Source organism: Ambystoma mexicanum, chromosome 6p, assembly GCF_040938575.1.
Source record: "Ambystoma mexicanum isolate Mex_15411 chromosome 6p, UKY_AmexF1_1, whole genome shotgun sequence".
Classification (NCBI taxonomy): domain Eukaryota; kingdom Metazoa; phylum Chordata; class Amphibia; order Caudata; family Ambystomatidae; genus Ambystoma; species Ambystoma mexicanum.
Window position 1 is genome coordinate 1,349,262,360 of NC_090935.1, and position 24,580 is coordinate 1,349,286,939.

The 24,580-nt window shown below is 47.1% G+C and overlaps 2 protein-coding genes across 2 annotated transcripts in view; one reads left to right on the forward strand and one right to left on the reverse strand.

Annotated features, from left to right (window-relative positions):
• LOC138510407 (acyl-coenzyme A amino acid N-acyltransferase 1-like) overlaps window positions 1–24,580 on the forward strand; it is a 727,070-nt gene that overhangs the window by 77,815 nt on the left and 624,675 nt on the right. The gene's annotated exons all lie outside the window — the stretch shown is intronic.
• Window positions 1–24,580, reverse strand: part of SMIM19 (small integral membrane protein 19) — a 158,994-nt gene that overhangs the window by 37,383 nt on the left and 97,031 nt on the right. Inside the window, exon 3 of the mRNA XM_069626042.1 lies at window positions 20,540–20,664. Coding sequence (XP_069482143.1) covers window positions 20,540–20,664 — 125 coding nt within the window. The remainder of the gene's footprint in view (window positions 1–20,539; window positions 20,665–24,580) is intronic.

Below are 24,580 nucleotides of genomic sequence, written 5' to 3' on the forward strand. Positions count from 1 at the left end.
ACTGTAGGTCATTTCTGACCAGAGGCCGGGGCGCCTCTGGGGTTGGAACCTCATCCTCTACCTTTCCCACGCCGATGTCCCCTGGGTGGACAAGTGGCGGAAGTATTAGACCCTTGTCCCGAATTCCAGTAGTTTCCTGCATTCTACTGGGTCTGGGAAAATGAGATTGTCCATGAAAGGACCGGCGGGAGCCGCTTCCTCTCTGAAGAGAGGGTTTCTGGGTAATCTGTTGAAGGGACTCGAGTGTCTCATGCTCTTTTTTGCCAGTTTCAAGAGCATCGTCCACTGGCTTGCCAAACAGTTTGGTTTCCTCAAAGGGTTTGTTAATCAGTGCCGCTTGGGTCTCTGGCTTGAAACAGGAGTTACTCATCCATGCATGTCTCTTGAGCAAGGAACCTTGTGCTAGGGTTCTTCCCGCTGTCTCGGCAGCGTCCAGAGTGTTTTTGAGCACATTCTGGTTTACCTACCTGCCTACAGAAACAATGGCGAGCAACGTGGTCCTTGTAGGTTCTGCCACTTCCTGAAGGCCTTCTTGTAGAAGGTTCCACTGGACGTCCACATAGCTGGCCAATAGCGTTGTGTTATTGGCTAAACGGGTGGTAAACGCAGCAGCCGTTGTGATGATTTTCCCCAGACAGTGGGAACACCAGCCTGTTTCCTAGTGGTGGTAACCACCAACGAATCTGGAATGGCATGACCCTTTATATAGGCAAGGTCAGTCGGAGAAGGCAGAAACAGCTTCTCCACCCTAGGGTTCACTGCCCTGGACGGGTCCGAACAAAGAAGGTGCCAACCTCCTCTCGATACAGTTCAACAAGGGGATGGCCTGTGTTAGGCAGAAACCTGTGCAGTTCCCTTGGGGAACACTGCAAAAGATTTAAGACTACAGGTAGAGCAGTAAACCCCTTTGGTAGCAGTCTGTACCACCCAGATTTACCTGGTAGCTGTGGCTGAGCAGTCAGACTTCTCTCAAGAAGAGTTAGGCAGTATGTAAAGTATACACAATATGTACCAAAATACAATAGCACAAGCAAACACTGACCAGAGCTTGGTTTCAAAAGTATATAGTTATTTATTTAAAATACACATAAGTTAAAAACACTCTAGCAAAAATATAGTAAAAACTTCAAACACAGTTATAATGAAAGTAGATTCAATCCTTTCTCCTATCTAGACAACTCTAGGTTAACACCACTTAATTAAAACAGAGGTGAGTGCTTAACGTTAGATGACACTCTAGTAGTTTCCAAGAAAGGGAGAGAAAAAGCAGAAATGGGTTAAACACACCACTCTCAGGTCCAGAACACTTGCAATAGGCTTAAAGAAGCACAAAGTCACAGGTGAGCAAAAGTCACTAGGCAGGGCCCACTCTTAGAGTAGCCGGAGCGAAAATGTGCTCAAGATCACACTGTTAGTTAGAGATTCAAAGTCTTGCAAAGAGTCAAAAAGAGTTTAGAGTGGCTCAGAAAGTTTAGCAAAAGTGTCCCAGGCACTCCCAGGTTCGAAAGCCGGGGACTAAATCTACCCCGTACAGTCGGTAGCAAGGGAAGCCAGGCAGAACACAGTACCTTAAGCGGAAAGGATCCTCCAGCGGGGGCAGTTGTTCCAGGCAGTGGCAGCAGGGCTCGACGTCGGTCAGGGGAGAAGAAGTTCTCGCTGAAGCGCAGAAGAAGAGGGTCGTTGCACTGCCCGGGAAGAAACCAGCCGCGGAGTCCTCCGGTTAAAGGGTTGGTACCGACTTTCGCGGTATGGGGGTAAAGTGTGGTATTCCGGTTGCCGGGGTGCTTGGCACAGGCAAGGCGGCCACGAGATACCTCAAAGAACGGAAAGAAGGCGAAAACTGGTTGTCCCCACCAGTCAAGGGAAGGAGCCACTCCGTTAAGAGTTCTCCTCGGTCGTCGGGAAAAAGTGGTGAGACGGTTCAGCAGGGCTCCACCGGGTGGTGTCGTCGAAGCAGGTCGGCTCAGCTCTTCCCTCGTCGGATTCTTGGTCCTGTGGCGACTTCTGAAGTCCCAGTCCCCAAAGCCCTGCTTTTATGCAGCAAACCCCCATTCACCCAGCCTAGCTGTCACTCAAACATGCTAAGTGGTGAGCCGGGCGGCTCACCACTTGGGCCAATCAGGACGGAGTGCGACTTGAGTTACCAAGGTAACTCAGTCCAGGGTGCCTAAATCCCTCTCCACCCCTCCTAAGTACCCCAGACAGAGTGGCACCACTTTGGAGGGCTTCTGTGGAGAAGCCCGCCAAAAGTGGAACAAAGGGCTCCACTTTGGGTCAGAGTTACAGAGGCGAACACCAACGCCATTTTAGAATCAAGTTTTGGCAAAAAGTCCCAACCGGAGTTATAAAAAATAAATATATAAACCGGCGGTATGTTTAAGGCTACCGTAAATAAATAATTAAATGTGTTAGCCTAAAACAATGGGAAATCCCATAGGGAAATATTCGCGGTCGAATATAAAAAGTAGTTTCCACTGCCACCAGCCAAAACTCGATCAGGGGGGACGGAGACGTGCCCCCTCGACTAACAGACCCTGGGGCAATCGAATTGCCCCAGCCAGTACGTCCACAATATGATGGTTTGTACTGGTTCTGTTCAGGATTCAAGACTAGCAAAGTCTTTGGTGACTTTACATGCCCTGGGAGACAGTAGTCAGTCCCAGGGTATGGAGTCTATGTTGGGGAATCCCTAGGACACCCCTGGGTCACGGCACAGAGGGTGCTGTGTGACCCACATCACAAAAATACATGAGGCCCTATGGAGTAAAAGACCCCATAGCCCATTCAACACAAGGTTTAACCAAGAAAACACACTTCAACATGTCCAAGAGTGAGGGTAAAAGAGTCTCACTCTTGGCAGGAGAAAAAAATTAAACCCCAGAAATCCAGCAAAGCTGCTGGGGGACTCACTAGGTAGGGAAATTCAGCCTAAACAGAGAATTCTCCCTAACACTCGCCCCCCCCAGACTAAGGGACAGGAGGATTTAATCCACTCCTGGATGAACCTCATACCTCTAGTCGATGTTATACATCCTAGAGAGTCCATCAGCATTTTGATGGTGACACCTTGACCTATGTTCAATGGAGAACTCAAAGGTTTTCTTCTGCAAGCTAACGGACCTACAGACCCTTTGAGGAACATCAGTCTTTTTGTTATAGGGGATCTGGTTGACCAGTCCCTCAGAAGTTGGTACAACTTCTGAACCTATGTTAGGCTTTTTCAAGGGGTCCTTATAAAGGATTCCCTTAGATCTAGAGGGGCCTCCAAGGTTCCTCACCACCTCTCTTGTGGGAGCAGGTTGGGTCTTAGGCCTCTTGGTTGGAGGGGTTGGGGTTAGGCAATGTACCTGCTTCCCCTTCCTCTTAGATCTACCCTTACCTATTTTAGGAGTTTCCCCCCTAATATTAGGATTTGAGTTGGGGTCTTCAGTAGAAGGTCCAACAGTCTGAAGGTTTTTGGCCTTAGACTTTTCTTTTCTGGTTTTCCACCAGCACTGAGAATTACCAGTTCTCTCAGGTCCAGATAGGGGCCTAGTTGGTCTATCCACCTCTTCCTCAGAAGCAGGGGGAGTCAGAGACTCTGAGACTAGGGGAACAATGATGGAGCTTGGTTGGGGCGCCCATGTTCCTAGCATACTATCCGGAAATGTGCCTGGGTTAGAGGTCAACTTACTAACACCAGGGCTTGTAGTGGGGTTCTCAGTAGAGGGTCCCACAGGCTTAGAAGGGTCCTTCAAGGTAGCCTTTCTAGCCAATTTGGTTAAGTTCTGCTTCTCCATACTGGGAGGCCTGGGGGTATGTGACACTACTCCTAGAGTTCTTAGGTCATTCCCCAACAGGACCTTCCCAGGTACCTCAGTCTGAACACTGACAGGGATCCTCACTGTCATGTTGTTACACTGAATGAGGGCTGGTAGAATAGGAACCATTTGGACAGGGCCTCCAGACATCTTTGTGGGACCTTTGGGTGCTTTGGCCACATCCTCAGGTTGAAAGAAGCTTTCATCCACTACTGTTCTGCTGGCCCCAGTGTCTCTCCTGGCAGGAGTATCCTGGCCATTGACAAGAACACTGTCCACATAATACACCTTAGAGTTAACAGGTAGGGAGTTATACACAACCCTATTCTGGGGACTAACCAGACCCATAGGCTCTAAGTTTACAGTTGCTTGAAGACCCAAGGGTTCTTCAGCAAAGAGTTCAAAGTGGGCACTAGCCATCTGTACTTCATCCTCAGGAGTGAAGGCTAAGGAGACTGTGCTGATCCCTGCAGGTTTACCCTTGCACTTGGGATCTCCTTTGATATGGTCAGTACCCTGACAGACATAGCATTGTCCAAATGCTCTCTGGAAGGGTGGCTTGCTCTGACCTCCTTCTGGCTTGTGGCCAGAAGGTACACTAGCCTGATTCGGTTTACCCTGGGGCTTACCCTGGTTATTTGGTTGTTTGTGGCCCTCTTGGGTATGGGAGGTATTAGAATTCTCTTTGGAGTCCTTTTTAGGCTGTTTCTCCCCATCCTTCTTCTGAGTTACCCCAGAATCCTTGTGAGTGGCCCGGTTGGCAACCCACAAGTCAGCAGCCTTAGCTAGCTTCCTAGGATCCAATTCCTGTGAATCAGCCAAGTGCTGTCTGAGCTCAGGAGAGCAGGCATCATAAATTGACTCCAACATAAAGAGATTTCTCATCCCCTCATAAGTGTTCACCTTGTAACCCTTAATCCATCCCTCTAAGTTTTTCAAACATTCACTCACCCAGGTAGCCCAAGGGGTACCATCATGCTTTTTGAGGCTCCTAAACCTCTTAAGATACTGGGAAGGGGTCTTCCCAAACCTAGCTATCAAAGCTAGTTTCACACATTCATAGTCCTTCCTATCCTCCTCCCCCATCTCCATTACCACATCAGTTGCAACAGGGGGAAGCCTAGAGAACAACCAGGTGAGTAAGTCATTTCCTGTGATGTTCTGGAGCCCATGATTATATTCAAACAGAGACAACCAATCCAACACATCCAACTTAGGCTCATACATACCAACCAATTCTTTAGGCATCCGGGGTCTTTTAGGACTGGAACTTCTAGAGGAGCCAGAGAGAGAAACATTCTCAACAGATAATTTCTTCATTTCTAAGTCATACTTGAGCTCCATTTCCCTTAGCCTTAGTTCTTTGTCAGTTTGAGCATTAAGTTTCTTATACTCCAATTCTAGCTTCATTTTCTCCAGTTCAAAGTACTGAGGACTAAATGTGGGACCTGGTAAAGGTCCAGTAGGCACAGCAGGCAGAGCAGGCAGAGGCCCAGGGGGGACAGTTACAACAGCCTCACCCTCCTCTTCTGACTCTTCCTCAGAATCATCAACATTTTGCTCCATGTTAATTTCAACACTGTCATCTACAGTTGCTGGAGTGGTAGGTTCCTCTGAACCATCACCCAGACTTTGGTTAGCTAACAATCTTTCAATCAGCTCCATTTTCTTGCCCTTAGTCAGGAGATCCTTATGTTTACAGAGCACTCTTAAACAATCAGCAGTTTTGGCTGCAAGGGACTCTTGACTATAGCTTTCTATAACTGACATGTTAGAGGTTTTACTTTTCCAGTGCTAAGCTTTGTGGTTAGTTGCACTAAGGTATCTAAAGCACAATAAAATGTATACTCAATACAAATCCCACCGCTGTACACCAGTGTTAGGCAGAAACCTGTGCAGTTCCCTTGGGGAACACTGCAAAAGATTTAAGACTACAGGTAGAGCAGTAAACCCCTTTGGTAGCAGTCTGTACCACCCAGATTTACCTGGTAGCTGTGGCTGAGCAGTCAGACTTCTCTCAAGAAGAGTTAGGCAGTATGTAAAGTATACACAATATGTACCAAAATACAATAGCACAAGCAAACACTGACCAGAGCTTGGTTTCAAAAGTATATAGTTATTTATTTAAAATACACATAAGTTAAAAACACTCTAGCAAAAATATAGTAAAAACTTCAAACACAGTTATAATGAAAGTAGATTCAATCCTTTCTCCTATCTAGACAACTCTAGGTTAACACCACTTAATTAAAACAGAGGTGAGTGCTTAACGTTAGATGACACTCTAGTAGTTTCCAAGAAAGGGAGAGAAAAAGCAGAAATGGGTTAAACACACCACTCTCAGGTCCAGAACACTTGCAATAGGCTTAAAGAAGCACAAAGTCACAGGTGAGCAAAAGTCACTAGGCAGGGCCCACTCTTAGAGTAGCCGGAGCGAAAATGTGCTCAAGATCACACTGTTAGTTAGAGATTCAAAGTCTTGCAAAGAGTCAAAAAGAGTTTAGAGTGGCTCAGAAAGTTTAGCAAAAGTGTCCCAGGCACTCCCAGGTTCGAAAGCCGGGGACTAAATCTACCCCGTACAGTCGGTAGCAAGGGAAGCCAGGCAGAACACAGTACCTTAAGCGGAAAGGATCCTCCAGCGGGGGCAGTTGTTCCAGGCAGTGGCAGCAGGGCTCGACGTCGGTCAGGGGAGAAGAAGTTCTCGCTGAAGCGCAGAAGAAGAGGGTCGTTGCACTGCCCGGGAAGAAACCAGCCGCGGAGTCCTCCGGTTAAAGGGTTGGTACCGACTTTCGCGGTATGGGGGTAAAGTGTGGTATTCCGGTTGCCGGGGTGCTTGGCACAGGCAAGGCGGCCACGAGATACCTCAAAGAACGGAAAGAAGGCGAAAACTGGTTGTCCCCACCAGTCAAGGGAAGGAGCCACTCCGTTAAGAGTTCTCCTCGGTCGTCGGGAAAAAGTGGTGAGACGGTTCAGCAGGGCTCCACCGGGTGGTGTCGTCGAAGCAGGTCGGCTCAGCTCTTCCCTCGTCGGATTCTTGGTCCTGTGGCGACTTCTGAAGTCCCAGTCCCCAAAGCCCTGCTTTTATGCAGCAAACCCCCATTCACCCAGCCTAGCTGTCACTCAAACATGCTAAGTGGTGAGCCGGGCGGCTCACCACTTGGGCCAATCAGGACGGAGTGCGACTTGAGTTACCAAGGTAACTCAGTCCAGGGTGCCTAAATCCCTCTCCACCCCTCCTAAGTACCCCAGACAGAGTGGCACCACTTTGGAGGGCTTCTGTGGAGAAGCCCGCCAAAAGTGGAACAAAGGGCTCCACTTTGGGTCAGAGTTACAGAGGCGAACACCAACGCCATTTTAGAATCAAGTTTTGGCAAAAAGTCCCAACCGGAGTTATAAAAAATAAATATATAAACCGGCGGTATGTTTAAGGCTACCGTAAATAAATAATTAAATGTGTTAGCCTAAAACAATGGGAAATCCCATAGGGAAATATTCGCGGTCGAATATAAAAAGTAGTTTCCACTGCCACCAGCCAAAACTCGATCAGGGGGGACGGAGACGTGCCCCCTCGACTAACAGACCCTGGGGCAATCGAATTGCCCCAGCCAGTACGTCCACAATATGATGGTTTGTACTGGTTCTGTTCAGGATTCAAGACTAGCAAAGTCTTTGGTGACTTTACATGCCCTGGGAGACAGTAGTCAGTCCCAGGGTATGGAGTCTATGTTGGGGAATCCCTAGGACACCCCTGGGTCACGGCACAGAGGGTGCTGTGTGACCCACATCACAAAAATACATGAGGCCCTATGGAGTAAAAGACCCCATAGCCCATTCAACACAAGGTTTAACCAAGAAAACACACTTCAACATGTCCAAGAGTGAGGGTAAAAGAGTCTCACTCTTGGCAGGAGAAAAAAATTAAACCCCAGAAATCCAGCAAAGCTGCTGGGGGACTCACTAGGTAGGGAAATTCAGCCTAAACAGAGAATTCTCCCTAACAGCCTGGCTGGCTGCAGGTTTTTCTTTGAGTATATGCTCCACGAAATCAGAATCTGGTCTTGAGTGGCGATCTGAAAATGGTCAGCCGCCTTCTTTAAGATGGCGGTGAATACCATCTGGTCGTCCACTGGGGAGGCTTGCCGGAGGGGTGGGGAATCTGAGCACAGGACATTGGGGGCCTGGGTGGGAGTAGGGGACGTCCAGGGTTGAGCATCAACCAGACGTCTGTCCTCCCAATTGTCCATAAAACCTGTCTGATCATCCACATTGTAGTTTTCCAGGAAGGTGCCAACTTCATCCTGATCATAAGTGTCCATTACATCCTCATCTGTGAGGACACAAGAAAACTCCTCATGTGGATCCTCCAAGGTCCTTTGAAACTTTGATATAGGAGTAGAAGGAAAGTCTTCGAGGTCTCTTGGGAGCAAGGGCCTCAGAATAAGAGACATTTTTCTAATCTGTCCATACATCCCTGAAATTTCTCCCTGGTCCATGAGGATGAACCAGAGGGGTGCAGGGTAGGAAAGGGTTCATCTTCTTCCCTGTGGCATTGAGATTTTTCCCCTAATGTACCCGATAAAGGCACAGGACTCTCGGTTCGGGGCGCTGAGGCGTGTCCTTCGACACGTCTCTCGGCTGTTCTTTGTGCTTCACCGCCTCCTACGGCCACTCCTTCAGTCCAACTGCCGAAGTAATCCTTGCAATGCTATAAGCAATGGTAGGAGAATCCGGGCGGTATACCGGCTGAACCAAAGGCTGAGCGGAGGATTTCGCCGCTACCGGGACAACCGGAGGCCGAGCGGTGGATTTAGACACCACCGAATGAACAGGGGGTGAACCGGGGACTGATCGTTGGATTTCACCGCTACACGGGCCTTAAGCAGCATCTGCGCGTCCTCTGGGAGTGCCTCAACATCTGCGTGTCTTAATGTTAGCACCCTTTACCTTGAATTGCCCAGTCGCAGGCCTGCGACCGTGGGGAAGGCTTCCGATCAGAGAATCCTGCCGAAGATTCCGTTGGCGCTTTGGTACGATTCAACATAACCGCTGAAGTAGAACCTTGGGTTGTGTGTGGTGTTATGATCGTGTGCGCCCCTGTCGCCGGGTGCTTTCCCCATAGCGCGACTCACGTCAGGCCTGGTCGAGTCGGAAACGGGTGTCGTGGACTGAGAGCGATCCGCAGTTAGGTAAATGGCTTCCGACACGTAGGCCTGGTCATCGCTAGTTCCCCCGTCACTTTCGGCTGTTGCAACAGCGGGGGAAGAACATTTGGCCTGCGACATGCCATAGGCCGCCCACCGGGTTAAACAACGCTCCTTAAGCGTTTTAGGGCGCAGGCGTTTACAGGCTGCGCAACTCGCTTCTTTGTGGTCGAGGGGCAGACAATTGTTGCACCGAGCGTGCTCATCCTCCCAAGGATATTTGGCCCTGCACGAGGGACAAAATCTATCTAAATGGCGTCCTTTCCATAGCAAAAGACAATTAGAGTGATAACAAAACCCAGGGAGCAGAGAGGGTGAAAGAGGAAGAGCATACTTGCAAAGGATATGTCCACCCCGACCCCACTCTACCTACTGTGTAGGCCGGCCAGAAGGCCCAGCCACATGGACGGCTCAACAGGCGTCCAAAGTCTGCAGCAGTCTTCGGCGTTGTTTCACAGGATTCAACAGTTGAAGTGACTTAACGGGAATAACGACAAAGTCGATAATGACAATAACACTATCTCTATGCAAGAGCTCTGCTTTAGGGCGATCAGTAATCTGGGTAGGAAAACAATCTGAGGGACCTCAGCGCGTGAGGTATTTTGGTTACACTACACGTCACGTTAGAGATAGTGTTACATGCCGACGTCCCCTTTCGATCCTCGAAGGACAAGATGCAATACTTTGCGGTTACCACTGGATGTCAGACCATATGCACATGTGATTCTATGCATCAGAAATATATTTACAGTGCCAACATTAGGTAGACCTTAAAAGGCTGAAGGATCCCAATTCATGATTCCAAGTCCAAGATGGCCGCCGCAGTGAGTTCCGTGAGCGATGCTCCCCTGACCCTTGGGACTAACAGAGTGAAAAATAGCAGTAAATAAAGCCCTCCCCAGGTGCTGATGACTGTAAGCACCCCCTCTTGAGGCTGCACCTGCCCCCCGAAAGAGGCGAGACCGACTAGTAGCAAAAGAACCCAAGCCCTTGATGCTCTGATCTCCCCTTGAGGGGAGCTTGGAGAGGGAGACAGCAGTGCCGAAAGCAGGGGTAAGAAGAGGCTCACCCCGACCCGAGAATGGGGAAGAAGCAGAGCAGACTTCATATAGCTCTTCCTTCCCCCTTGGAGGGAGGACTAAGGACACACACACACACACCGTAGCTTCCCGTCCCAAAATCCCCCAGCAAAACCAACCTCGCAGACCACTCCACAGGACCACCAGAGGCTTACACAGCAGCTCCCGAGTGGCATTAGGACATGCACACAGGCGCCCGGTGGGCTTCAGGAACCAGAGTGAGCGCACCCAGGGGGAAGCAAGCTCCGACAGGCAACTGTGAGAAGGACAGTGCCAACTTACCGCTCGTCACCCCTCCAAAGCAGCACCCTTAAGAAGGACACAAGAACAATTAACCCCCCCCCCCCCCACACACCCAAGATACGACAAAAAAGGTTCTACGGAAACAGGGGACCACTAAAACCAGGCTGCAGCAGATAGCTGTGCCCATCCTCTTCACCATCCGCCTGCGCCGGGTGATGCTCAGAACATGCTCCCGGCGCCACGGGAATCTGGACAAGTGACATACCCCATCCGGGATACAGGACAGACATACCCCATCCAAAGAAGCAGAAGGCACAAGTGGTCAACCCCTGCGCAGAGAGGGGGCCGGTGAGGACCTAGCCAAGGGGGCCAAACCACATACTAGCGGAGGCGGAGAAAAGGGGCCGGAGAAGTGGGACCACATACCCACCCCAGGACATGTCGAAATCTAGGGGGGGGGGGGGGGGGGGGGGGGGGGGGAGGAACCTCAGACCTCCTCAAAAGGGCCCAAGGAAAGCCAGGAAGGATCCCTCTTAAAGATCTGGGCCATAGATACTACACCCTCCGAGGAACCACAGATGGCTGAAACTCATCCAGAAATAGGAGCACGAGGAAGATCTACCAGTGACTCAGTCGCTGCTTAAGCAGTACTTTAAAGGAGTTTGGGGGGGGAGAAAAAATTGCCTCTACAGTTCAAAAACAGATAGACGTCCTGCGAGCGGACCTCGCAGAGGGACTGCAAGAAATCAAGAGCTCAAAGTAAGAAAGGGTGGACATCAATGAAAGGGCCATCTAGGAATCGACAGAAGATGCAAGGAGTGCCAACAGTACCAACACCTTGCTTTATACCCTTATGGCAGGCACCCACAATCTAGAGCTGCAGGCAGAGTATCAATAAAATATATCCAGGAGGTCCAACATTCGCCTCAAATATCTCCCCAAGGACATCCAGGATAAAGACCCCGAAGCACTGGTCAAGACCAGATTCACAGACCTCTTGGACACAGCCGGCTCCCCAGAAATAAAGTTTGACAGAATTCGTAGAGTGGGGGCCCCGCCAGCAGGAAGCGGCAACTACGCGGAGGGATGTACTGGCAGCTCTCCAGGATTATACCATCAAAGAAAGGATACTCCTCAAGGCAAGGAAGTAAAAGCAGATTACTTACAATGGAGAAGAAATTAATCTTTTTCAGGACCTAGTACAGTCAACCCTGGCCAAGAGGAAGAGGATGGCCCCAGTCTCGTCAGTCCTGAGAAGTACTCATGTCCGTTATAGATGGACGTTCCCATTCGGCTTGCTCTTTGACTGGCAGGGGAAGCAACATAGAATCACGTCTTATGAGGAGGGAGCAAGCCTTCTGTGGATCGATGACGAACACCACTCGTCGACACATACAACCGATGGGCAACAAAACAAATCGTAGACCCTGGCAATGGACTACAGTGGAATCCAAAAGAGGGGGATATTAACCGCACCCAAGAGGCCCTACCACAGGAAAATAGCAGGAAAAGGAAAACTGCCCCGCAAAGAACACACAATGACTAAGCAATGTCAATTAGGGACACACAAATAATGTAAGCCTGGGGAGGGGAAAAATACAACAGGGTTTATATAAGGACCCTGGGGAAACAGGGGAGGGGGGGAAAGATCCTTGGAATGGGTTTGGGTGAACCTGCAGTGGTCAGGTCTGGGGCAATGGAAGAGTTAAACCCTCAAGATAACGATTCGAGGGAGGCTAGAGGCTGGTTGAACCCACCCAGACAGGGGTTGAGGGTAGAGTTTCAAGGGTTAGGGTCAGGGGTGGTGGGGGTTGGAAAGGGGAGGACAGGGGGAAGGGATCAAGGGGGGGGGGCGATACAGGGGAAGAGGGTACACGGGGCTCCGAAGGGGACATGAGGAGCTGAAGGGGGACTCCGGATAGGGGCCCAGAGGGAGACATCTTCCACAGAAACATCCAAGGGACAATGGCTGACCACAATAAGCTTATATTATTAACCCTTAATGTCAACGATTTAAACTCCAACCAAAAGTAAAAACATTGAAAGATTCCTAAGAAGGGTACCCCTGACATAGTAACCCTCCAGGAAACCCATGGCCACACCTGAGACAGGACCAGGATAAGGTTCTGGGGCTATACCTGAATCTATCAAGCAACCCAACAAGAAAAGGTGGGGGGGTGAGGGGGTGCTACTGGCCCTGAAGGATGGCCTGCATCTCACACCTATAGAAACAGATAGCGATGCCCAAGGGAGATACCTGGCGATAGCCTTGAAGGGGGGTTTGGGGGGAGGAAGAGGCCTATACAGTAGCCACGATATACGCCCCAATTCAGGACAGGATGCGTTCACCCAAAAGGCACTAAACAGAATACAGAAATGTGCAAATCCCCCCATTCATCCTAATGGGGAACTAGCGTGGGACCCCACAAGGGACAGGAGCAACAAGGGTCTAGCAACACAAGGGAAACCGTCAGGAGAACTTGGGGACAAAACCAAAAAATGTAGCCCTAGTGGACGTATGAAGGGAGAAAGAAGGGTATACCTTCCATTTACATGTCCACTGCACACACTCCATTATCGACTACACATGGGCAGCGGGGTGTCTCTGTGGCCAAACCCTGGGGATTACGGTGGGAATAATAATACATTCTGATCATGCCCCCATAAAACTAATACTGAAAAGAAACCAGTCTCCCTCGGGCCTAAGGAAATGGCAGTACCCGACTACTCTGTTCAAGGATGAGAGACTAACGCAAGAGGTTAGGGAAGGGATAATGTCTTTCTTCGAGACAAACAATCCGGAGGACACAAAACCACAGACTCAATGGGACGCATTCAAAGCGAGAATAAGAGGGAAAATGATGGCCATTAAGCAAGGAGAGACAGGGAAATTTGGTTAGAGGAAACTCAATTGGAGGGGAGGCTTAAAGAGATTATGTCCTGCATGAGTACTGCACCAAACGAAGAGTCAAAGAAGGAGTATAGGTCAATAAAGGGACAACTAGATCTAATACAAACTAGAACGGCGGAACGTACCCTACCCCCCAAAGCAAAAATACTATATAAAAGCAAATAAGTCAGACAGGATTCTGGCCAGGCTACTGAGGAAAGAAGATCAAGCAAAAACTATCCTAAAAATCAAAGGGGATAGCGCTAGCTCTAACACAAAGGATATCGAAAGAGTTAGTCCAATATTATTCCAAGTTCTACAGCTCGGAGAAACTGTCACCCCTAATGCAGCAGGGTCACTTGGAGGGCATTACCGTGGCAGGAGTAACGCAGGGAGAGAGGGAGGCCCTAGACCAGGACATAACTAGCGAGAAAATCAGTGAAATAATAAAAGCTCTACCCACCAATAAAAACACCAGGACCAGACGGATTGACCTCTGAATTCTACAAGACCGACACAGACATTATTACCCCACCTAAAAGTCTTGTTCAATCAATTTGGCACTGAAGGGCCCATCACACAATCGATGGTCAAGTGTCAAGTATTTTTAGGGAGAATTGTGAGTTCAGGAAGTTGTTCCTAGAAGCCAAAATCTAAACTCCAACAGTTTTGCAGTTATAGGGCAAAGTAGCATTGCAGACGGCTCAGGAGACCCAGGTTCAACAAGCAGAGGGTCAGATGACGAAGCTTGCAAGGCTAAACCCTGCCTTTACCTTGGAAGATGGTCTGTACACCAAGCCTCCAAGGGTTGGAGACAGCTACCAGTAACTGACACTAGGCCCAAAGACTGTAATGGAGAAGAAACTGCTGAGCCCTGGGGAAACGGCAGCAGTTTGAGGATGCAGTGGTGAAAAGGAGAGGTCAAGTATTGCAGGTCACGGTTCCAACACAGATCCAGGAACTGCACACAGAGCCCCTGGTGACAGATGGTGCCAACAACCCAAACAGGGTCAGGCGACACACAAGGGATAGATAGCACACTGCTGTAACAGGCCTTCCTTCCATCATTCAGTGAGATACAATGGGGTTGTCTAGCCTTTTGGATCCATGCGAGGTGCGACGAACCAAGGGAATTTGTCACTTCTCACCAAGGGGGAGATGCTTTCTCTGAGGCTAGGGAGGTGAGCCCCGTAGGGGTTGAAGCAAGTGGGATCTCACTAGGAGAGACTCCCCCATAGGAGACAAGGATTCCTGTGATGAACTCCCTGTAGTTGTATGTACTATGGTCTACATGACAGGTTCTACAGTACCAGCGGCCTTTCCATATCAAGACTGGGATGAAGAAACTCTGAGATGCCATCATCTTATTGGAAATTAACATTTCCCTTTAATTTCAAAATATGCGGAAAGAGAATGTCTCACCCGCTAAAGCCGGCTGGGACGCCATAGTCACAGCACTGTCCCAGTACGAAAAAGCAACAGGGCACGAGCCCAACACGAGAGACTGCAACGCCAGAGTCGTGGCACAATTCCAGTGCGACAGAACAGCAAAGGAGAAACCCGAAAAGGTGGTTGAGAAAGCATGAAAAGCCTGGGGTGGACAGATGGTCCTAGAAATCTTCAATACCACTACATAGAGAATCTTAGAGTCTCTGGCCCCTCATCCTAAGACTGGAACACCATGTAGAGAAAATAGACTGCAAGGAGAAGCATGGTAACTAAGGCAACGCGACCACGCTCAGAAGCCCGATAAGAGGTTGCCAAGGAACAAACCTCCCATGGTCGTTCCCCTTCATCGTAGAAGGTAACAATGAGAACTGGAGATTGAAAAGGGATCATTATTTCATACAAACCACTCCTACCAGTAGAAGTGACAAGACCGAAACATCCTTGAAACAGATTAAACATTGTTGTAGTACAGGATTGAGCAATGCATTGTGAGAAAAGATCAGTGGAACATTGTGAAAACAGAGAGAAAAGGAAATATACCCTGAACCAAGTAAATAAACAAGTAGAGCAAAGTAAGCCAAGTTGTAATTCACCCAAAGAGACTATGTGAAAAATAGTATCCTCTTAGGATACACTGGAACCGATAACCTAAACTCCATAGCTTGGAAGAGCATATCGAAAGGGGATCCCAGGAAGACGGGAAAAGTACAGAAAGCAATCAGAGTTACAGAACTTAAATACATATCAAGAGACTATAAGAGAACTTCAAATTCACGAATAAATCTACATATTGGTAGTAAAGCACCCTCAAGAAGGTAGACATTCTCAGGATATAGGTTAGTGTTCATAATGGTAGGGTCAGTTAGGTGTTAGTTGTGAATGTCCAAAGGAAATCATAGGTAGTCCAAAACTATAGTTAGTTGGAAATGTAGGCAGTGACCACTCGGAGGGGGAACATTTGGCCTTATCCTTTACTTTAAATAAAAGTTTGTGAATTGTGTCCACAAAGGGCCTACCTGTGTCGTCCTCCTGACGTACGTGTGTGCGCGTGCGTGCGTGCTTGTGCCCCCTCCTGACGTGTGTGTGTGTGCCCTCCTCCTGACGTACGTGTGTGCGCGCCCTCCTCCTGACGTACGTACGTGTGTCCTGATCTTGACGCGTGTGCATGTGTGCCCTCATCCTGATGTGTCTGAGCAGTATATTGCCCAGATTATGTTATAGCAGATGAAGCCCATCTATGACATTCCTTTTCCGCAACTGAAATAGCTCAAAAAGCAACACTACCTCAGACATACATTAAATGGTTTGGTGCAATTTTCTTCATCAATTATTGTGCCTGGTATACTGGCTGATCACTTGTATCACTAGTATGTTTTGTCACAAGACCTAGAAAAGCACCAACAACATTTAGTAACCAGGAATGTAAAGCTTCAAATATGGTGAGAGGTGCCCAAAACTTACCAAAACACTTTTTCGTGGCAGCCACGACAAACATTTAGGTTAATGGTTAAATATGCCTAACAGAGGACTTTGTACAATCTCAAGATGCTACACAAATGCACCTTCCAGTGCGATTATCAAATTACATCATTTAGGTAACATGCTGCATGTTAGTTATGTGGTTTCAAAAAGTTGTCCAAGACTAGGCATGACTCTGTGCCATGTAATTCCAAAGACAGCACTGCAAACCTAGTTTCCAGCGGGAGGAAAACTTGTTTCAATTGAACTTCGTTACTCTACTCCTCGTGCCTAGGTTATTGATTAGGTCCAATGTGTTGGTATTGCAAGGTAGAGAATTTGTGGGCTCTTCAATCTACTGTAGGCTTCTAGAACCAGACTGCCATACAGACAAGGTGGTGCAGGCCCAGACCTAGAGAAAGCAGGTTTTGACTGCTCCATAAAACTGGAGGTGGATGGGTACAAAGCAAGCAGTTCTACGTTTCCAAAGGGCGACCATAGCAAGAATAGGGCACTTGCTGGTCTCACAAAGTAGTTAAGGTGTCATAAAAGGACAGACAGGTCATGCAAAGGGCCTGGACAGTGATCTGATTCTTAACTGGGTGTCAGTGAAGAGTTTTAAAAGACCCCCCCCCCCCAACCGCCGCCTCACAAACCCCAAAATAAGATGTACCAATGTATTTTAAGTCAGATACAAGAGTCTAATTAAATATAGGGGCAGACTAGAGTGGGGAGTCCCCTAATCTAACCGAGAGGAGATGCTTCTAGAAAACACCAATGGTCAGGATAGAAGAAGGCAAGGATGCAAGTATGTGCTTTAAAAGTAATACGATGTACCGGCCAGCAGGATGCAGAACTAATATTCAGATTCTAGTGATACTTTTGGAGGTGGCCATATCTACCACCTATTACAAGCACCTCCGCTTTTTATGTATTGAGCTTACATCCATGCTATTCATCCAGTCAACTAAAGCTTCCTTCATGCGCCTTTAAAATTTAAAAAAAAAAAAAAAAAAAAAAAAAGGTGTCATTACCCTTATTCTGGCAAGTCTTTCAAAAATCTGGATGTCGACAGCGTACACGAAGCACAGAAGCCAAAAGGAGAGGATCACCTTGCCCAAATACCAGACATTAAATAAGAGCATGCGAGAGCCACAGGGAACAACAAAAGATTGGGTGGGTGGGTGGGACTGTGCGAGCGGTGAAAATGGCCACTTACATCAAGAAAGTGCAATCAAGCAATGGGTAGGAGCCAGGCTAGGAGATTTGCTGTATGGGACCAAGTAAAATATTATAGATAATGGTGTAAAAGCCCCAACAGTTTTAATATAAATGGGGCAGGGACACACAAACACTGTGGCCATTGCACCAACAAAGCATGTCTGAAAAGTGTCTAGGCAATCACATCTACGTCCAGTAGAATCACTGGTACATGGAGATCAAAATGTTTGGAATGTAATGGCAACAAGGAGTTTTGCTAGAAGTTGGAGAGAAAATCATGATTTACATTAAGCCTCCCCCAATTTCTCAACAGAGAAGACAATACCAGATTGTACAGAAACATTAATACAGAGGATACATTGTAAAGACAACAAGGCAAGGAAGGGAAAAGATGCAAGAGGGCCTGATTTTATTTGATTTAGTTGAGACTAGTGTATAGGGAGTTGTTCAAAGTTAGGAGATAGCAGCGGTGGGAGGTGAGAGAGATGGATGTCAAGTAGGAGCAAGGGAGATATAGAAACAGCAAGTTCTCATGAGTGGAAGCGGGTGACAGAGCAATCGGAAAACAAATACTGAAGCTTATTCCCAAAGAAATTTGAAGTGCTTTTGCATGAAGAGGGCAGTCTGACACCCATGCTGACGAGATTTGCTTTTCCAGGGTAGGCAGTTCTTAATCTTTGGCAACATTCTCTATGATAGCCACAGTAGTGTTCTACAGATTTCTCATCTTCAAAAATATCTTGTAGGCACAGACTTGTCCAGAAACTTGGAGCCATTCAAGACCTGTGATCGGAGTACACCACCATTTTTGCCAGTTACAAATGCTGGAGACCGGTAGAACTGCTGCAGATTTGATGAGAAAATCGGCTAGAGATAATAACTGAAGGTAATCAACTACTAATAGATATCTTCTGAAAGGCCTCCATAAGGTGTACAGGGCAGGACTGTGATAGGTGTGCAGGTAATCCAATTTACAAGTGAAAGGTCTGCAAAACAGCCCATGCAAAGCAAATATCCTCAGGCTCAAAACCAATGTGAAAATATCCAATAGCAGGGTTGCACACCCTTTTTGTAAAGCAGACATGCTATTTGGCTGGTCGAGTGGGTTCTTAGGACAACCAGAACTCAAGAACCTAAGAGTTATCTGATAACAGTTTGCTTAGGAACAGACTTACCAACATCCTGGCTCCATCAAAAATCAAAAACAACTGACAATTCTGTCAGATTATCTAGCTAGAATCGATTATTTCAAAGAGATCTAGCCTATGAAACCTCTCCTCTTCCATTCAGAGGATGGGAAGTACATCGAACGGCTTTTTCTGGAGATGAAATTAGAGACGACCTTACACACAATTGAAAGCCAGACCCAGAGTGAAAATGGGCTTTTGAAAATACTGAAAAAGTGAAAAAACACGAGGGCCAGAAGTTCTAAAACTCGATTGCTCAAAGTGATAAACCAAAAAGTCCACTTTCTGTTGTTAAAAATCAAAGGGATATGTCCCCTTTATACAGCACACTGAAGCTAGCTGGAGGATTCTATAAAGGGAGTGGACTGTAAAGACTGAAAACTGAACCGCCATCACAATGGCCAGACAGAATAAAGGTCCCTAGAAATCAAAAACAGCTTTGAGGCAGAAAGTAATTGACTAGTACAATCAGGAACTGTACAACTGCAGGTGTAGACACATAAAACCCCTCTGGGGTCCATTAGAACATGAAAAAAGAAGCCCAATAGCCCTAGGCCGTTTCACAATTAAAACCAGATTTCGCTAGGAAAAGCAGAAATTCCAACAAACCACTGTAGGGCAAGCCAAAGGATAGCAGCTTTTAATTTGGTGTGAATGGAGTAGTTGGACACTTCACAGAAAACACCACCTCCATCACAACCTATGAATTCAAATTCCTAAGCCTCATCCTCTCAAGGGGCAGGGTGCATGGCATTGGCTGACCCAGTTGTAAGCCTGCACCAGTAGACCTCCTACCTACATAGGATCAGACCTGGCAGGAACAGCATTAGGCTTAAAGAATGTTACCATGTCCTCCTGGCAGAGTCCAGTGTGAACAGAAATATTTTGGCTTGGCAAAGCTGGAGCTTCCACAGAATTACGCTGGTTTTGTATTGGGGCGAGGGACGCACAGAGCAGCTAGAATATGGGAGGCACAATCATCCTGAAAACATCTTGCTTAGACCATGTTACATTTTGCGCTTGAAGTCAAATCACCCTCGAGAATGCTCTTCATGGAGAAGTTCTCCTCCACTTCATTATGTAGCTCTAATTCAAGGGACCTGAGCCAGCTGACTGAATTTGCCTGCATTCATAATATTTCTGCCTAAATGGGCTGCCATAGGGTAAGCACCAGTTTCTTATATCCCAGCACAGATACACATTGCCTTGATTACATGCAGGCACATGAAAAGAAATCTATGCTGCTGCTAATGTTCAAATAATGCTGGCCAGCTGTCGCATCAAACTCTATATGGGGTTGCCTCAAAAGAGGAAAGGAAGCCTTTAGTGGTTGCCAGATTGCTATGAAGTCCCAAAAGGTTGATCTGAAAGAAACTTTACACGGCAAGATCTGAGGGTGATTGGTTTCTTGCATAAGTGATAGCTTTACAGCCCTGCAGAGATGCATCTGTCACAATGGCCTAGAGCCATACCTGTCGGAATAGCTCTTAGTGCCACTTCACCAGAAATGGGATCACTGACTCCACAAACACAAGAGCGACCTAATTCTGGCTTATGGAACCAGGAATATACAGGAGTGCATGAATCCTAGCAGTAGGAGAACAGAATAGCTGGGCTGCTCTTCATTGAGCCACGTTATGTTGGAAGTCCGATATAGGTTCTGGAGAAGAACAAGTCATCCCTACCTTTATGTCCAATAGCATACAATTAAACCAATGTTCCTGCCATTGATCAATAGAATAAAAGTAGTAATAAACACTATGTAAATAATAATACAATGCCTATAAAAAAAGTCTAAAAACAAATTATTTGTCTCTCTAGGTGAAATATACATTCAACTAATCTGAATGGTTTATGACCAAAGATAGTTTAACATACACTAAAGAAATGTAGGGGCATGTGTCATACAACCGCTATCTATAACGGGGACAAGAAGCAGGTCACCGAGATGTGGAGAATCTTTAATTCCACAAATTGATAATGCATCCAAAGGTGCAAGTCAACAACTTACCAATATAATACATCTCCAGCTGCTGACGAAGGCGGATTTTCTTCATGTCATCATAAAAATTTGGTTCAGACGCAGTCTCAATGGTGGGAGGAAGGGTAAATATCCTCATAATCTTTCTTTTATTTCTGAAGCGCAAAAAATAGATCAATTAAAATTAACAAAATAGAATCCTTAGGACACACAAACATTGCCAACACATACAGTAAAATAACACAAATAAACTACAAACTCAACTTAGATAGGACATTCGCATCACTAGAATATCAGTTGTCAAAAGGAAATCCTTACAAAGCAGCCCAATTTCAAACTTTTCTTTTTTTTAATTTTTTTTTTTACAGATAATTAAGTGACTGACAGCAGGCTCATTTTCCTAACCAGAGGATGTCTACTTGTTATCAAGTGTGTTTGGGAGGTGGAACGAAACCTGGGTGCAGCTCACATAAGTAGCCAGGGTGCTAGATGAGTTTCTCAAAAGACTTGTCTAAAAGCAATATTAGCAATGGATACATTGAGAGGAGTCAAGGAGAGGAGGGGCCTCCTCACCTTCAACCTCTTAATGAGGGTCTGAAGGCATGAATAGGAAAAACCAAGATGTGAGGGTGGGAGGGAGTACATTAGCCAGTGCCTAGCGTCCATAATAGCACTAATTCAGCTATGCTTTGGAGCAATGATCTAAACAGCGACACATTGCCCTTCACGGAGGAAGCATGATCTTGGCCATTCACAACTAGAACAATGGGCACCTATTTTAGGACGCTGATGAAGCAGTAGGCGGTTCGGGAGGGTTCTCTGGGCCAGTGCACAACATGTGTGTTCAAATTTGGTAGACAGCTGGAAGTCAAAGCTCATTCTGTACAGGCGACCCTGACCTGGCTGGATTTTCTGGAGCCTCTTGTTTATTTTTGGGGCACAATCGAGGACATAGCACACTTCCAGATTCTTCCATTAGACGTTGGCTTTTATACCACAGGTTCGAGTGATTGAATGCAGCTAAGAGTGGCGCACACCTTATGACATGAGGATTGGGCCACTCCTAGGCATTTTTGATTCAAGCTTAGGTAGCAAAGGTGAGAATATAGCAAACCACAGGCAGTACTGGCTCATGATGTACCTGCTGGTTCCAGGAGCCACAAATACAGACAGATTCTTGAAAATGTGGGGAGCCTTTTTTATAGGGTACCTCCTCAATTGGACCTCAGCGCCCTTTTTGATAATAGTTTATTGTTCACCAATTACGGTCGCATGCCTAGGTAACAACGGAGTCTTCCTGGCCCCCTTGCTCCGTTCGAAAATGTATATAAGGGTTGTGTTACTCTTACTAATATCATGCGCCCTTGTCGTATCGTTGTAAGAAAAGATAAATCAATGCTTCTTATACTCTAAGTTAAGTCATTGATTTTTTATTACTCCTTTGGTTCCTTAGAAAAATGCCCTATATGATTACACGTGTTTCGACATTCTATGTCTTTTTCAAATCAGGGCTAATCTGTTTCGTAGGAGTGGCTGTTCACTTTCAAAATATAGGTAAATAGGCTATACCTATGCTTCCTTGGTTCAACTAGTGGGAGCTGTGCAGAACAATAAAGGCTAGCTCTTCGAAAGGAAGTGGGTAGAGCTGAAGAGGGCAACAGTGTCCTGGGGTGAAGGGGCGGTCACAAGACTGCATTTACTTAATCATGGTCTAGTCTTCCACAGGAAATAAATAGTTAATGGCTGGGTGGGTTTCTGGTTGGCTGAGCGGGATACTCGTCCTGATACTGTGTGGTCACTCAAATACTAGGTACAGACACCATGTTAATTATAGAGCCAACATTAATGAGAAGACCATGCTTCAGAACAACTCCATGCATTTCCAAAGAGGAGCCGAGTGGTGGCAACCTCTCGGTTTAGGATCTTTGGCTTTTTTCTACTAAAGTGAGCCCCGGCTCAGACCCAGCAGAAGCACACATTCAACAAGGGTGATCTCCAGTGTTCTGGTTACATAGTGGTGTTATTCGAGTAGCTGCCAGAGATTCTTCAATTAAGCAGACGTGGCAAATCAACAAAACATGAGACTTGTGGGGTATAGGTTCAAAGAGAATATATTTACAAACATGACGTGGTTGGGATAAACATCTGCAGGGTCTGGTGCACCCAAGAAAGAACAATAGCTTCCTTTGCTGGGCCCGTCTCCTTCAACAGTGCCAGGAGGAGAACAACGTGGTCTGGAAACATTCTGCTCTTCCCCAGCTTCTCTAAACACAACAGTTTTCCTCCATCATCCTCTGGAGTACACTTTGCAAGTTCGGAATCTGGCTTGCCGAGTTTGGTGCGCTTTCGTGGAATCTCGTGTTCGCCGCTATCAGCCATGGGATCATCAGAACCAGTTGGTAGGTGCAACCCACAGCCTAGAAAGAACAGTCTTCTCTTCCTCGCCAGGGACATGTGTCTAAGAAGTCCTGATGGTACTGGTCATCTGATATGCAGGTCTTCAAGGGGAAAACATGCAATTCAAGTGACTAGAGCCCTCACCGGCTATAGCTGCAGATGAACACCTAGGGGTCCTGGACATGTCACCACTGTCACAATTGCTGGCTTGGGATCTCCCTAGCCCCTCTTGTGTGGACCTTTAAACAAGCACTACAAAAAGGGGTACTAGCTGAATCTGGAGGTTTAACAATCTACTTAAAATCAGTGGGAACAGCGCTCAGACTAGGGCATATTCCAAAGAATGGAGGGGGTCTCGGCAGATCCTTCCCTTTAAGCATTTCAGAAAGCTCATGGCTCCGTCACGGTGGTAGGCCAACATGCCTATGTTGCAGACACACCTCAATCCTTTTGACAGAGCTAGGAGGGCTGTCTTGCACACTTCGAGCTGTGGGCCAGTGGAGATGCATAGTTGCCAAAGAGGATGACGAACAGCAAGAGCTGAAGTGGGATGAAGCAGTACGGCTGCAGAGACTGGTGATAGATGGTACAGACTTTCTAGAGGTGGCTCTTCAGGTGGGAGACTCGCTTTTCAGCAGAAATGTTGCCTATAGTCTCACGAGTATTTAGCAGCCACAGATTCTGGGTGCATCATTTCTGCAGCGGTGAATCCAGGTAGTTTGTCCCCTTACCCAACGGGAAAGCCACCCAATTTGGGACTAGGGAGTTGAGCCTGGCACCCACTTTGAAGACTGGAGCAGGGGAATCCGTAATCCTCCATATTCCCAAGACCCCAATATTTGGGTTGGTTACATGGGACTTAATTTGTGTAATGACTTAAAGCTTCCTGTAGGGATGGTTGGTGTCGTTTGACCCTCTGCGTGGGATTACAGGGATGAGCAACGTATACCACTCATAAGCACCACACTACCAGTAACCCAGCAGTAAAAGGATCAAAGGAGAAACAGGCACAGCCCTAAAAGGTATACCTGTTACCTCTTGCGGCAATACAGGCAAATGGCAGGCTTCACCAGTCAAGAGGAAGGTTAGCTAGAGGGTAACCTTCCGACAAGAGTACTGGGCTACCAGAACAAAAATATCCAACCAAGGTTCTACACAATTTAGAAGACTAAAAAAAATACAAAAACACAAATGAAAACCTCCTGTAAGATAAAAGATAAGCTTTGCAGACAAGTATGAGAGGTCCACTTGATCTGAAGACAGTGGAAAAATGTTAGCAGCAATGTTAAAATTCCATGAAGTTGGCTTTAAAAAGTTGAGGTGGCATCTTAAATGTCAGTAGGGCTCTTTTGGGGTTCTCACTGTGGTTTTCCAGAGTGAGGAAGATTGGAGACATCCCAACGGGTTGAGTCGGCATGTGAGACAATGTCTTCCAAGTGGTCGAGCCGGTGTTGAGACAGGCTGAGGTTACTTCCACCTTGTCAAGTCGGCGTTCGTGACTGGGCGAGTTGATGGGTTCCACTGGGTCAAGTTGACAGACATGACAATTGCATCTAGCGGGTCACGTTTGCGTCTAGATGGATTGTAGAGCCGTTACAACAGCTCATATTGTGTTGAAGAGAAACGTAGACCCTGGGATCCAGTATCAGCTCAAACTGACTACGTGGTCGAGCC